Source organism: Poecilia reticulata, chromosome 10 (genome assembly GCF_904066995.2).
Source record: "Poecilia reticulata chromosome 10, P_reticulata-male-v2, whole genome shotgun sequence".
Taxonomy (NCBI): Eukaryota; Metazoa; Chordata; class Actinopteri; order Cyprinodontiformes; family Poeciliidae; genus Poecilia; species Poecilia reticulata.
The window spans coordinates 12,188,419-12,202,340 of NC_088839.1; the positions used below are offsets into that span (position 1 = coordinate 12,188,419).

At 44.1% G+C, this 13,922-nt stretch overlaps 1 protein-coding gene across 2 annotated transcripts; it reads left to right on the forward strand.

Moving 5' to 3' along the window:
- The first annotated feature begins 969 nt into the window (after positions 1-969).
- LOC103471129 (uncharacterized) lies at positions 970-10,698 on the forward strand. Of its 2 annotated transcripts, none has more exons than XM_008419951.2 (2): positions 970-1,372; positions 1,945-10,698. In XM_008419951.2, exon 2 carries the CDS (start codon positions 2,019-2,021, stop codon positions 10,200-10,202), a length of 8,184 nt encoding a protein of 2,727 aa, XP_008418173.2. In that variant the 5' UTR covers positions 970-1,372; positions 1,945-2,018; the 3' UTR covers positions 10,203-10,698. The 2 variants fall into 2 exon arrangements, with proteins under 2 accessions (XP_008418173.2, XP_081467825.1); XM_081611699.1 differs by having other exon boundaries at positions 970-1,361.
- The last annotated feature ends 3,224 nt before the right edge of the window (positions 10,699-13,922 follow it).

Below are 13,922 nucleotides of genomic sequence, written 5' to 3' on the forward strand. Positions count from 1 at the left end.
CCCCTTATCTATATTTTATGACAAAATAAATGAGTTCACATTAGGAAAATGAATCCCAGCAAAAGTAAAAACCTAAACATCCAAAATGTTTGAAGCAAGATTCATGTCTACATGGACAGCTCAAATCAGGCGTGCCATTTGAAGGTCATCATAGAAAGTAAAAATAGCACGTTGTTCTACCAGTGAGATGTGATAAAACTGGAACCTTTTGTTCAGAGATTTTCCACTAGCTGCCGATGAATGACTTAATGACTGAGAATAATTGGTAATGACATGAGGTATTATAATAGGAATAGGGGGCTTAACTAACTTCGCCCCCATCATACATGTCTAGACTCCCTCAGTATATCAATATTAGGCCTTGCTATTGTACTACTTTTGGATAAGTGTAGTAAAATGACATCATCACCTGCTTCGAGTGCTTTATGAGACTATGATTTTAAAATTTATTGAGCAATTTGTTTTTGAAAAACGCCATTTGCAGACGTTGCAGGGCAAAACGTGGCTTAAAATATGTTACTTCACCTTACCATACAAGTGCTGCCAGCTCAGCAGTGAGTGTTTCATGTGAGACCATGTTGGATAGTCTGTGTCAACCTTTGACCTCCCTCAATAGCCATTCCACCGCAGAGTCTCATTTACACCTACACGCAAAGTTAGATTTACTGCACCCTCTGCGTTAAATACACCCATTAAAAGTTGTGTCAAAGTGAACAATGAATATGCCATTCTTCGAGGACAGTATTTACTCTTTCTTTCCCCACCAGCACACCCACTCAAAGAACTAATGCTATGTCTTTCTGGCCCTGATAATGTAGGTCTATATATAGAGAAGCAATGTGACTGAGCTGGCTGTAAGTGTCAGATTCCAGGCGCGCTCGTTGGTCCCGGCCTGATCAGCATCTGCTGCTAACTATAAACCCACCCACCCCATGAGGTACGCCACCCCAGCTTACACTGGAAAGCCAATGCCCATGCAAACCTCAGTCTGGAGAAGAAGAAAAAAAAATTAAATGAGCTACTTGCTGTAAGCTCTTTCCCTGCTGCCAGACCAGAGGGGCGGGGCAGAAATGGCGATATGAGTATTAGGGGATGTAATATGTCTAAGGAGGTTCCTCCTCTTTTCTTTTTCTATTCAAGTCTAATGGATGGCAGTGCTCTCCATATTCTGAGGTTAGCCAGTCAGTCTGGCTCTGTCACTCAGAGATGTAAAGCTCTTTGGTCCTGGAGATGAACGTCTTTTTTAACTTGGAGTCTACTGCAGACTTGAGAGCACTTTTTTTTTTTCTTTGAATGAGCGGTGGATTTTTCACTACTGAAGAGCTCAGAATCATCAGAAAAAGCTACGTCAGGGGCCGCAGGTACAGTACAAGTCAGTCAGAGTTTCTCTTCTTGCATATAATGAAGCACGAACATGTGGGTTTCTGTGGTTATTACAACATGTGAGATTAAGTAAGGGATCCACATTTGCAAAGATAATGTGAAATAACACAAAACTATTATTTTATTGGAATAATTTAAAGAGTAAATTTAGATTCTGTTAATGTCATAAAACCAAATAATCTTTTTTTTTTTCATTATCAGATACAACTGAGTGTCATTGCTTTTTAGGAAACGGTAACTTAGTTCATTTTTGTTTTTCTGACATTTTAAAATCCAAATGAAACTTAAATAGTGCAAATCAATATTTGTTATTACTAACTTAATCAGCCCTGTGACAGATTGGTGACCTGTCCAGGGTGAACCCCGCCTCTTGCCCGGAACGTTAGCTGGAGATAGGCACCAGCAACCCTCGTGACCCCACTTAGGGACAAGGGTGTAAAGAAAATGGATGGATGGATTGATGGACTAACTTAATCATTTTTAACTAATCCACTTGTAGTAAAATGAATATGCCTTCCAAGTGATATTTTTGGGGGGGTTTTTTGTTTGTTTTTTATGCAGGAACCCATCCAAAAGCAAACAGGAGGAGCGGGCAGGACTGGCCACAGTGAATCTTTGGAGCTCATGGTGTAGCGATGGACAGTTGGACTCTCCAGGGGGACAGCTACTCCTTCATGCGCAGCGTGCCCCGCACATTTTCCCTGTGCCATCGTGAGGGTACCCCTAACCACGTTGAAATCTTCGACATTATCAACATCCCCACTCAGCGAAGTGTCATCTCTGAGACCACCTGCCTGTGTGACATTTTTGGAGACGACGGTGAGTCGGCGTCCCTCTCAAGTAGCCCTGCTGCAGGGCCCTCTGTACCTTCCCAGACAGAGTTGGAAGGAAGAGCTGCTACCACACCGCAGGTGGATGATTTGAATGACTCTTCTGGCAGCTATCACACTGCGCCTGGATCGAGCGAGGGAGAGGAGGGGTTTGATGATTTAAGAGAAGGGTGTTACAGCCCTGCTTGGCAAAAAGAGTGTTCAGATGGGAGGGAATTAGATGAAAAAGGATTACACTTAAAACATCCAGAAATTGGCGAGGATAGCATTGCAAGTTTTGAACCAAAAACCGCAACCCCGGTACTTCTGCACAATACAAGTACCCCATCATCTCTCACCCCATCGTATCAAGGCCTCGACAGCGGTGAGACAACACCTTCCCCTGGATATAACAGCCCCAGTTCCTTCAATCCAGAAGGGAGGCTGTCATCACTGTCTTCCTCCTCCGCTGAGAAAAGACTTTCACCTCTATCGCCTGACATTCAGGAATCGTACAGAGAAACCGAATCAATAACAATAACCCCTTCATCCAAAGACAGACAGCGTAGTCCTTCAAATCAATCTTTAAGTCCATCACTTCCACACAATTTAGCTGAGCCAGAAGCCAGCCAGTTAAATCAAAACAGCAGTTCATCGCCTGAGACTCCCACCGACCTTTCTCAGGATTATACAGACATTAAATCTAGAATCAATTTTTCATCGTCTATACTCCATGGTGCCGATTCAGAATCTCCCTCAGAAGGACAGGTAGTCTGCCCTGAGCTCAGAAATAGCTATCCTTCCCCCACCACTCAAACATTACCTCCTGTTTCTGAGTCAAGAGGGAGGGTCTCTGTACCTGAGCTCTTTAGCAGAGAATCCACACCTGATATAAAAGATTCTGCCAACGCCACTGAACTTATTTCAGATCTTTCTATTGCTGGAAGAGACATCACAACTACTCCTCAGAGCCAGGACACAGGATTATCTACTGGACCAGGCAGCTCAGTTTCCACACCAGACCCTAGGTTTACGCCCCCTTCTCCTGTCATTTCAGTAACCACGCCTCCCGAGCTTATAGAGGATAGAGTTCCAGCTGGAATAAGGAACGCCACAGCCTCCCCTCACTTGCCTGCCCCTGCCTTTCTAACCAACACTGGTTCAAGAAGTCCATCACCTGCTCTTTCGCCTACAGTACAAAACCATTTGACACTTTCTGAAATCAGGAGGCCAGTGTATTCACCTGTGGTTAGTAATAGTTTTTCTCCATTACCTGAAGTGCAGCAGAACAGTTTGCTTTTACAACAAATATATACTTCCCCATCACCTGAAATAAGGATTGTATCCTCCTCTCCTGAGCTCAGAAACGAGCATAGCTCTCAAGTAAACCCATCACCCAAACTTCATCAGAGAGTCTCACCTTTAGAGGAAAGGTACAATTCTCCATCCCCTGAAGTAAAGATTTTCTCCTCCTCTCCAGAGCTCAGAAAGAAACAACAACACTCTCAAGTAACTCCATCACCTGCACTGCACCAGAGCAGCTCACCTTTAGAAGAAAAATATATTTCTCAGACACCTGAGATAGGTGCTGATACACCCCCTCCAGATCTAATCAGGGAAGAGTGGCCCTGTCAAGTCAAAGAGGTTTCAGAGTCTTCTCTCACAGAGCAACAAGTTGTCTCTGTGTCACCAAGAAGCTTCTCTTTCTCCCCTCAAATCACAGGGGTGTCCTATTCTGTTGTTCAGGCTGAGGACAGGACAAGTTCCCCATTTCCAGAACTTTCTCACACCTCCTCCCCAGAGCCAACTCATTTTCTTGTGTCCTCCGAGTCTGGTAAAGACAGTGTTGACACCGGTGTAGCACAGTCCACTGGTAGTCAAATAAACTCTCCACATTTATCCCAAAGTTCTGCCTCACCATCTCAGCTCAAAAACCAAACGCCTTCTCCTCAGCCAAACTATTTCACACCTTCACCTGAACCAAGATCTATAACCTGCTCACCAGACGACTGCCAAAGCCCCTCATCTCAGCACCAGTATTCATCACCTGTAACTCCATTTACAGAGAAAATATTCCAGGAATCACTAACAGCACAGTCTACAGAATTCAACCCCCCGTATACAACACCTGTTCCTCTCACATCTGAGCTTCAGACAGAGACCATTACTGCCGGTGTCACAGTAATACCATCACCTACACATCTGGAGAAGAAAGCTGTGTCACCTTCATTTAAATTAGAGAAGAGACTGGAAACTGGTGCTACTGAAATAAAGAGCAACTCTTCAGCGGTGGAAGTTTGCACTCCGGTATCTGTCTCGTCAGATAAAAATTTGCATAATTCACAGATACAACTCGTCACAGAAAGAAGAGAGACAAAAAAGAAAGGATACAGTCAAGAAATATCAAGTGTAGCCATCTCCACTCAGGAAAAACACAACACTCAAACCCCGTTTTCTCAGGAAGAAGTCAAGTCTCCTTCCCACGATATTATAAGCCACAGAGTTCATAGAGCTGCATCCAAGGAGTTTGTGCAAAGACAGGAAAAGCTCCATCCTCTGGTCCCCTCTAACTGCCTGAATTTTGACAGTAATATTTATCCACCAGGTTCGACTTGCACACCTCAGAACTCAAGAAGACAGCTGCTACCCAAAATTATACAAGACGACAGGGAGAGGCTGGCAGGGGACATGTCCCGTCATATAAACAGACGGCGCACTCCTTCTCCACCTCTTACCAGGTTTACACCTGTTCACATTATAGCCCCTCAGAAACCACACAGAAAGTGGCAAAACAGAAGCAATAGCCCCTCTGAAGTTGTAGCATCCTGTGGTAATTTAAAGGAAGCAGCGACAAGTAGGGAAAACCCCAATGTTGACCCTGTTGACAATAATAGCCAGGCCCATTGGGTCAGAATTGGAAAGCAACTGGAGATGGACAGAGAAATGCCGTTGGAGCAGGAGAGGGATGTAGGTATGGAGAGGCAAATGGGTAGGGAGATAGACAGAGAGAGAAAGAGGGAGGAGCAGGCTCCTGAAAGAGAAGAGGGGTGGCAGGGGGTTGCCAGTTACAGAGGGGAACAGGTTGAGCTGTCATTCAATGCCAGGAATAGAAAAGGACCTGTGAGTCGCAGTGCAGCTCCCACAACCAGAGAGACGCGCCAGGGACTGCCAACAGCACATTCTTATTCAGAGAGTCTCCCTGCGACAAGACAGCTACAGCAACAACAGAGTCTGCTTAAACTTGCGCCTCAGCCAGACCCCAGCGGATGCAGTGCCAGCAGAAGACTTAAACCTCCCACATCTCAGGACAGGCGAAGTGTGCCTCGACGCGTGTCCACGAGCAGGCCGTGTCAGAGCTCCAGCTCCAGTATGGGGAGTGAACTTGATGAAGCAGACCATGAGGTGAAGTGGCTTACAGATGTGGCTTTCCGCAGCCTGTCAAGTCCCGAAGTAGATTACCTTGAAATGTACAACTCCAGCCACTGTTCGTCTACAAACATTTCTCAACCATCTACCCATGACAGTCCAGCTGGGGTCAATGCTGCCTGGCTGTCCTATGCTGACTTCAGAGGTTCTGCACCAAAGCTTGACCTTGATGAACTCTCCTCTCATCAGCAATATCCTCACAGTTTAGAATGCCTAGATCCAGCCAGAAGATGCGAGTTAGGAAGCTTTGAATGCATAGACATAGCTGTGGAAAGAGAGGACTGCAGGAAAGTAAGAAGAGGAGTGCCAAAAAGACAGATCCAACTGAAGAGAAGGAATAACACAGAAGGGAAGCAGGATGAGAGCAGTGAAAATAGCAGTCCTGGGCTACCAGTGATGGTGGAAAGCCCCTCTCAAGAGACTCGCCCTAGAGGTATCTTTGTGAGGCAACACAGTACACCAGCAGCAATGCAGGAAACTCCCCCTAGCGAGAGTAGCTCTGAGCTCTCACAGCAAAACGAAAAACAGTCCAAACTCCAGAAATCTGCTTCTATGGATGAAACATACTCTAAAACCAAGATTGCGTCATGCCTCATCAAAAACGTGTTGTCAAAGAAGATGCAAGGTGTTGACAGACAGCCTGATGAGCAAGTGAGTGAAGAAGTGAGCCCGCCAACAGAGAGTGCAGTAGCACCATGTGAAGAATCACCGAAACTTGACTCTAGTAATCTGAGTTCCAGTCTTCAGTCAGATCACAGCCTTTCGTCTGAGAGACTTTCATTGAGGGGAGAAACAGGCATGAAGGATCAAGCCACCCTCCCTAAGGACCATGGATTAAAATCCAGTTATAGACCAAGTTCATCCAGCAGTGGCAGAAGTGTCACCTTCTCCCAGACCGACAGCGAAGAAGCTGATTCCCAAACTCGAAGTACTAAATCATCAGCTTCAGAGATAAAATCCAACTGCGGTATACCGTTTGAAGGTAAAAGAAGTGGTTTACAGTCCTGGCAAACACATGAAACTGTGGTAGGCGCACCAGTGAAAGCACCTGCTTGGGACACAGCAGCTCCCTCAGAACGTCCTTCTGGCAACACACTAGCAAGAGCAACAAACAGAGATCAAAAAGTTGAAAACAAAGATCAACGCAGACAACTTCCACAAGGAGACAAAGATCCCTACACATCTAAAACACAGGAGATCAAACTCAAGGCTGTCGAAAAGAAGAAGGCCTCACTAAATGTCTGTCTCACTCCGGAGGCAGAAAGCAAATCTTTTCCACAAGATGGATCTGCTGGAGAGAAGGAAGTAAATACTAAGATCAAAGCAGAGGACAAAATACGGGATGAAGGGGACGGGGATGACAGCGTTAAGGCTCCCATTCACAAAGTTAGAGATGTAAGGCGGCTTGTAAAAAATACATACAAATTGTCCTTCAAGGCAGTTAGTCCTGTTAACCAATCAGGAGTCAATGAAGAAAACTGCAGTGAGGAAACAAGGGAAGAGATGCCAGTAGAGGAGAAAATAAATACATTAAAGGAGGCAAGCAGAGAAGAGAGGAAAGAGGAAAGAGAAGAAGAGCTCAGAACACCTGAAGAGAAAGATGAAGCAAAAGATTCAACGAATCAAATATCACTTCATTCAACTCAGAATAAAAGAAATTCTCCATCTGGTCCACAGCCAATGCAAATTGAATGCAAGGCTGTTTGCTGGAAAGATGACAAAAATAAAATGCCAAGCATGAGGAAAGACTTGGGCGATAAAAACCAAAGCCTTTTGTTGTCTTCCCCAGATGCAAACTCGAAAGCGAGCAGAATAAAACACACTACGGAAGAGAAGATGATCCCAAAGCTTGGTGAACATGATATTAGTATCGCAGCAGAAAAGGAAAAGAATGTGATAGAAATCCACAAAGTGCCAGATAGTGAGGACAAACCCACATTGGCTAGAACCGACCGAAAACCCCCCATGCTCGGAAGCCTCCCTAAACAGCCAAGTAAGGAGAGGGAGGTGTCCACTGCTGTAGTTTTAATAAGAGAGAAATCAAATAAATCCAACATGTCTGCATCTTTAAGTCATGAAGAGACTTCTGCCCAAATCAAAGCTCCGACTTCTCTCTCACCTGCCCCTCCTGTTTCTGGCGGTGCATCAGGTGGTAGTGTTGGCCACTCAGTTTCAATGCTTTTAAAGGAGAAAGGTTATCAGGCTGACATTGGTGCAATGGTGAGCGATGGTCAGAACTTAACTAGAGATAAAGGACCTACCTGTAAGCATGTGAACTCTTTGGAAATCCCTCTTCAGACCATTCCTCCTTCAGAAAAAATTTGTCCTGAATCTCACAGAGGGAGAACCTTCTCCTCGTCCTCCACCACCTCTGGCCCCTCAGCAATGACTGAAAGTGTGGATGTCCTGGAAAAGCCCACAGAAGGAGAGGGAGTTAGCATTAAACCCCCAAAGAAAGATGCAGAAACAACAAAACGGAACACAATGGACCAAACACTAATAACCACCAAACAAAATGACACTATAGGAGATTTTGAAGCAGTCAAAAGGCTAGATCCGACCTTCCCCCCCAGGTCTCCTGCAGTACGGAGATTCAAACCACAGCCAGATGAGACCAGGTCACCATCAAAAGAAACAGAGAAAAAAGAAATCCCCTCGCCGTCTTTGGGAAGCCACAGACCTCAAATGATTGAAGTGAAATCCATAGCTAAAAACTCTCAAAAACCAGCAGTGCCTCCGAAACCAAACTGCAAATTTAAGTCTGGAGATTTGGGAAATGTGACAAATGAAGCACAGAGAGCATCGACAACCTCCTCTAGTGGGAAACAACGAAATGAGGAGAGACCGCAGACAATTGTAGTAAGCTCGCCTACAGTCTACAGGAAGATTTCCAATGAGTCTAACTCTGCATCAAATTATTCAAGAAAGCTTGCTGTATCTGCTGTGTCAAACATTAAGCCACCACCTCACAGAACAACAACAGCCAATGTCACCAGCATCTCTAACATGTCAACAGCGTGTTCAGACACAGAGGCAGTAGCTGACCAAGGTCAGCACCAACAATCTACTGCTTCGCCTCAAAGCTCCAGGCATGCTAGGAAACCCGAATCTTTAACTGCAACATCAGACACTGGTTTAGATGTAGTCCAACGACTTGTTCCACAACCAAATCCATATCAAAATGTTGGATCTTCTCTATCTGAAGTTGACCAATCAACTTCATTTGACCCAGAGGGTCAACAGTGTTCTCGGGCGACATGTGCTCATGAGCAAACTATGCCTGTTAGCTCCAACAATCTGAAGCAAGCGCCTGCTGTTTCCACAACTCAAAAGTACACCCATCAACCATACAGAAGAACAGTCTCCAATGAGCATGCCCAAAGGATAGACGAGCAACATTTTTATACCTCAGATGACCCTCCAAGCTATGACGAAAGAGAGAGCTTCAGTCCGCTCTTGCTTCCTGATATGACTTCAGCGAGGTCAAATCGGTATCAACCCTCATCCCGTCCTCCCTGTTCCTGCACAGCTGGCTACCCCTCTCACTGTGGTCCTACCTCTCCTCACCAGCATCGCAGTCCCCATAACCTTACCCCACCTGGTTTGCCACACTCTCCGAGTCAGGCACTACCTTACCAAGTGGCTCAGCCCCCTCTGCACGCTCACCACTGCAGACCTGAAACGCAGCCATTGGGTTACCAACCGAGATCTCCAAAATCAAGTCCTCTTGGTCCAAACCAACCACAATCCATGTACCAGCCTCTCTATCCCTCCACTGCCTGTGGTCCCCTTCCATCACTCGTGCAGGCCTGCCCTGCTGACCGCTCTCTGCTGCCACAGCAACATATTGGAGCTCGACGGCCTCCTGTTCACAGATCTCCCCATCAGCAGCCAACAAATCTGACTGGGGGTCCTTACAGTGATCCAGGCCACAGCCACTCTCCCGTCCTGCCTTCTATAGATCCTCAGTACCTATGTGGCCCCCAAAGCATGGGTCCCTCCTATGGTTCAGAATATGGCGGCGATAGCTCTAGCGTGTATTCAGAAAGTAGCTATGCCCAGCCACCACGTAGAGTACTCCTGGATCCTGAGACAGGGAAGTATTTTTATATTGAGGTGCCTGTGCAGCCCCTTAGGAAAATGTTGTTCGACCCAGAGACTGGTCAGTATGTGGAAGTGCTTATCCCACAGCAGGCGATGTCACATTCAGGCCTGTACCCTCCTGCTGGACCCCACTTCCAACCTCTCCACAACCACAGCATCTATGCCCCGGCTTCTCAATACATGCCCTGTGCTGCTCCTCCCCCATTAGCCCACCCCCAGGTTCAGCCTCAGCCACCCCAATATCCTGAGGCGTCCGCTGCACCTCCATTGCATCCAAGTGGGCCTGGGGTCAGCTACAGGAATCCTTCAGGACAGGGATCAAAGCCAGAGCCTAAAAACCACCCACCATTGGACCAAAGGTACCTTGAGAATATGTATTATGTCCCAAGTGTGATAAATGCAAGCCCAAATACCACCCCACCTGACTATTACCACAGGCATCCTTCTAACTTACCCACGACTGGGGGGAAAAGGTCCTGAAATAGAGGGCAGAGGCCGCCTTGCTGGAGCCTGTGGAGTTTAAAATACACTCTGTATAAATGGGGTGGCTAAAGTTAGTCTGTGATGTTATTTGAGTTTTGATACTGCAGCTGAAGAAAGCAATTCTTTAGCTGTTGTTTATTTGCTGATGCTGCTATACTTTTTTTGCTGAGCTGCTTTTACAAAAAAGATTTTTAGGTTGGTGTCTTCAGAAATACGTATGTGTGTGGGCCTTTTCTATGAGCTGTTCATTAAAATATTACCTAAACTTTTATATATGTAAGATGATTAAAGGGATGCACAGGAGCAAAAACATCTGTGGGATTATTAATTTACTGATGTGTTTTTAGTCTGTAAATGTCCACAGAAACTTGAAAATCCAATATGAAAAGACCTCATATTTATTTTAATAATGCATTTACACAGGTTGAGTGAGTTTGTGCACATGATGTCTGCAACACAATGCAGCACTCTCAATAAAATGTCAACTGTCAAATTTCCTCTCTTTCATCTTTCTTCCCTAATAATTGCATTTTAATAAGACAAAATTTTAACTACAGTACTCTAGTTTAGTCTTACAAGATGTTACTTTGAATTCTTAAATAGATTTATGTTTTAAAGCTTTTTTTACAACTAAACAATGATGTCATTTACTCTAAGAGAAAGTGCATGACACTTTAATTATTAAAGAAAATTGGATTTTTACATCATAAAACTAGTTAGATACTCTGGAAAATTATAAATGGATGTATGAAAGCATGTATGGTCTCTAATAATTGCTTAAATATAATTACTAGTGGTTTCTTCTTCGGTTCTGAAGATGACCTCAGAAACATATTTTTTGTCGGTATGAAACATAATTAATTTTAAACCACTAGAGGTCACTGTGCAACACCAAATAACGACATAATGTTGAGAGGGGCTAAGTAAGGGGTCTCAAAACCTTGTCCTCTACATCTACTGCCCTGCAGGTTGTAGATGCATCCTTGCTCCAACCTATCTTAATTAATGTAATGACTGAATTACCTCTTCACCATGCCGCAGAGTTGGGCAAAAGCCTGGTAACATTCATTTGATTCAGATGTATATGTATCCAGATGTATATGTATCCAAAACCTCCAGGACAGTAGATTTCGAGGACTAGATTTGGAGACCCATGAGTTACTTTTGAGTCTGATAATATAGTGCTTATTGAAAGGAAATTATGACTTTAAGCTGTCAGATTTTATTTAAACAAAGAAAAACAAGCATGCGATGTTCTGCAGAAGCACAATGTGACCACAAGGGGGACCCCTTGACCGGAGGTAGAAAAACAGATCATGCCAGGAAGTTACACAGAAACCTACTTACTCTGTGTAAGTAGAACCAACCACATGAAGACAGTTTTACGGCTTCGCTTCTTAAACCTGCACCCATTAACTATGTCCAGGAGCTCACTTGTAAGTACCCACCACATTCTTTAATGTGGTCGACGATAGAGTTTATGGTCTGCAGGTGGCTTCTTGACATGTGACTGCCAGGTGGGGGGAAAATGAGATTAAAGCATACACATTCCCATATGGAGACGAAATATCATGAGAATTAGCTTGATTATAACAACTGAACCGGAAACTTCCATTGTCACCACAGAGTAGTATAAATTAACTAATGATTATGTAAATGTGACAACTTTTGATAGCTGTCTGGCAAACTAATAAGTGTGTTATGACTACATAGCAACATTCACAATATATATTAATCATTGACAGAACACAAGCCCCCGCCTAGACTGGCATCTTTTAACTTCTGCAAGTGTCAATTAAATATCTATGTTTATTGTCGTACACCTACATTTTCACAACCTGTAGAATGATGAAAGGCACACCTTGGAAAAGCACACTAATCTGTGTAAACCTCTTGACACGCCTTTTTTCAAAATGACTATTAGACAAATCCACATGTTTCCATGTGACTTTGATCTGCCCCAGTAGTTTTTACAGTGTAGTATTTCCTATAATCCGATTAAATCTGAGCTGAAACAACCAGCTCTGCAGCATTTTCTTTCCAGATTATCCAACAAACGCTTTTTTTTTTTTTCAAGAAGTTTGCGAACTGTCTTTAAAGAACCCAGTACTTTCCGAAAGATATCATGACAACAGTAATGTTTATAAGATTGTGTTTTTAAAAAGAAAGGCTGTCATGTGGAGTACACGTAGTTTCCATGCACATCCTCCACATCACATTTCAATCAAACACACAAAACACACCATGAGATCATCAGTTGGCCACTGGTCTCTTTCCATCAGTGTCGGTTTTTCGCTCTGTTTCTGTGATCTGCTCTCTGTATTGAAAGGTATCGACCCCAGGAGGTCTGTAAGGCACGGCACGCCCAGGAATGTGTGGGTGAGATCAACCCACCCTGGAGCCACGTTTGATGTGGACCAACAGCACAGCTGATTATTCACTGGAAAAAACTCCTCTCCGCATTGTTCAATATCAGGAATGTTGAAAAAGAGGAGTGGGTGGCATGGGCTTGGCAGCTAGATAGGACAGACCTTTAGGTAACAGTAGGCTGGATAGATGCTTCCTTACATTTTCCAGTAACTTGTGCTACCAGAGATTAGATCTCCATTGTCTGTAAAAGTGAAATTGTTGACTTTAACGGCTGTGTTGCTCACTTAGACAGAAGTGAAAGGCTGATTTTATTATTCCTATGACTGTAAGTGCATGTATTGAAAGGGGAAGAAGTTAGGTCATGGGGGCATTTCAGTCCCCGGCCAGACATTCGTGCTCATAACTCCTGCCTGAAATGCTTTCTTTGATGGGAGGGCCCCAAGAAAGTTTGAGTTATCTAGGAACACCAATAGTAAGATTTAGTATTAAAATAAAACCCACTCTTTCACAATAAAAATGCTACCTCTCACCATGCGGAGTCAGCTCAGAACTACTGCTGCATTTTAATTAATTGAATTTTATTTATATATGCTTCACTTTATGCTGAAATTAACAAGCTTTCCAATAATCTTCTAATTTATTGAAAAGGACTATATTTGTGTTGCTTTTTCATAACTACGAACTACAACACAGTGTTATTTCAGGCCTAAGGCAAAAACATTTTTTTTTATTTGTTTTTTTATTGATCTCTCTGTCACTCCATCTTAAACCTTGTAACATTTGGTGAAGATGTATATTAGAGGGGGAAAAAATTGCAGAATAAAATGTCACTCTTGCACCTTCTGCGGAGTCACCTGAACACTCACGCCCATACCCTTACAAGGCTTTCCTTTCGACCCGGCAGAGGTGGACAAACTGTGAGTGGGTGTTTGTCTGCGTGCGTGAGCTCATCCCGACGGGGGAGGAGAACGACAGAAGCAACAGCTAGAAGCTATCTGAGATGTGAGGGAACACCTGAGACCGTGCTTTCATTTTGTTGCCTAGCAACCCCAGGGCATAATAATTGGCGAGGGTTGTAAAAATCCTTACAACTGTGTTTACACTCGTGTGTCATACAGACTTCCTTCCCTCCACCAGGTGGTGCGTGCCTACCTGTCACGCCCCGGTTGTTGCTTCATCCTTTTCGTCCAGCAGCAGGAATCAAGCGCAGCCTGACTCATCTGTTTAGAAATCAGTAAACGTCTTCATGGTTTATTGATCTTTACAGGGTGCTACATTATGCAGAGAATGGCAAGATAAGTCTTCTTTCATTATTATTTTACTTCAAGTTTACATGAAGTAAACTTG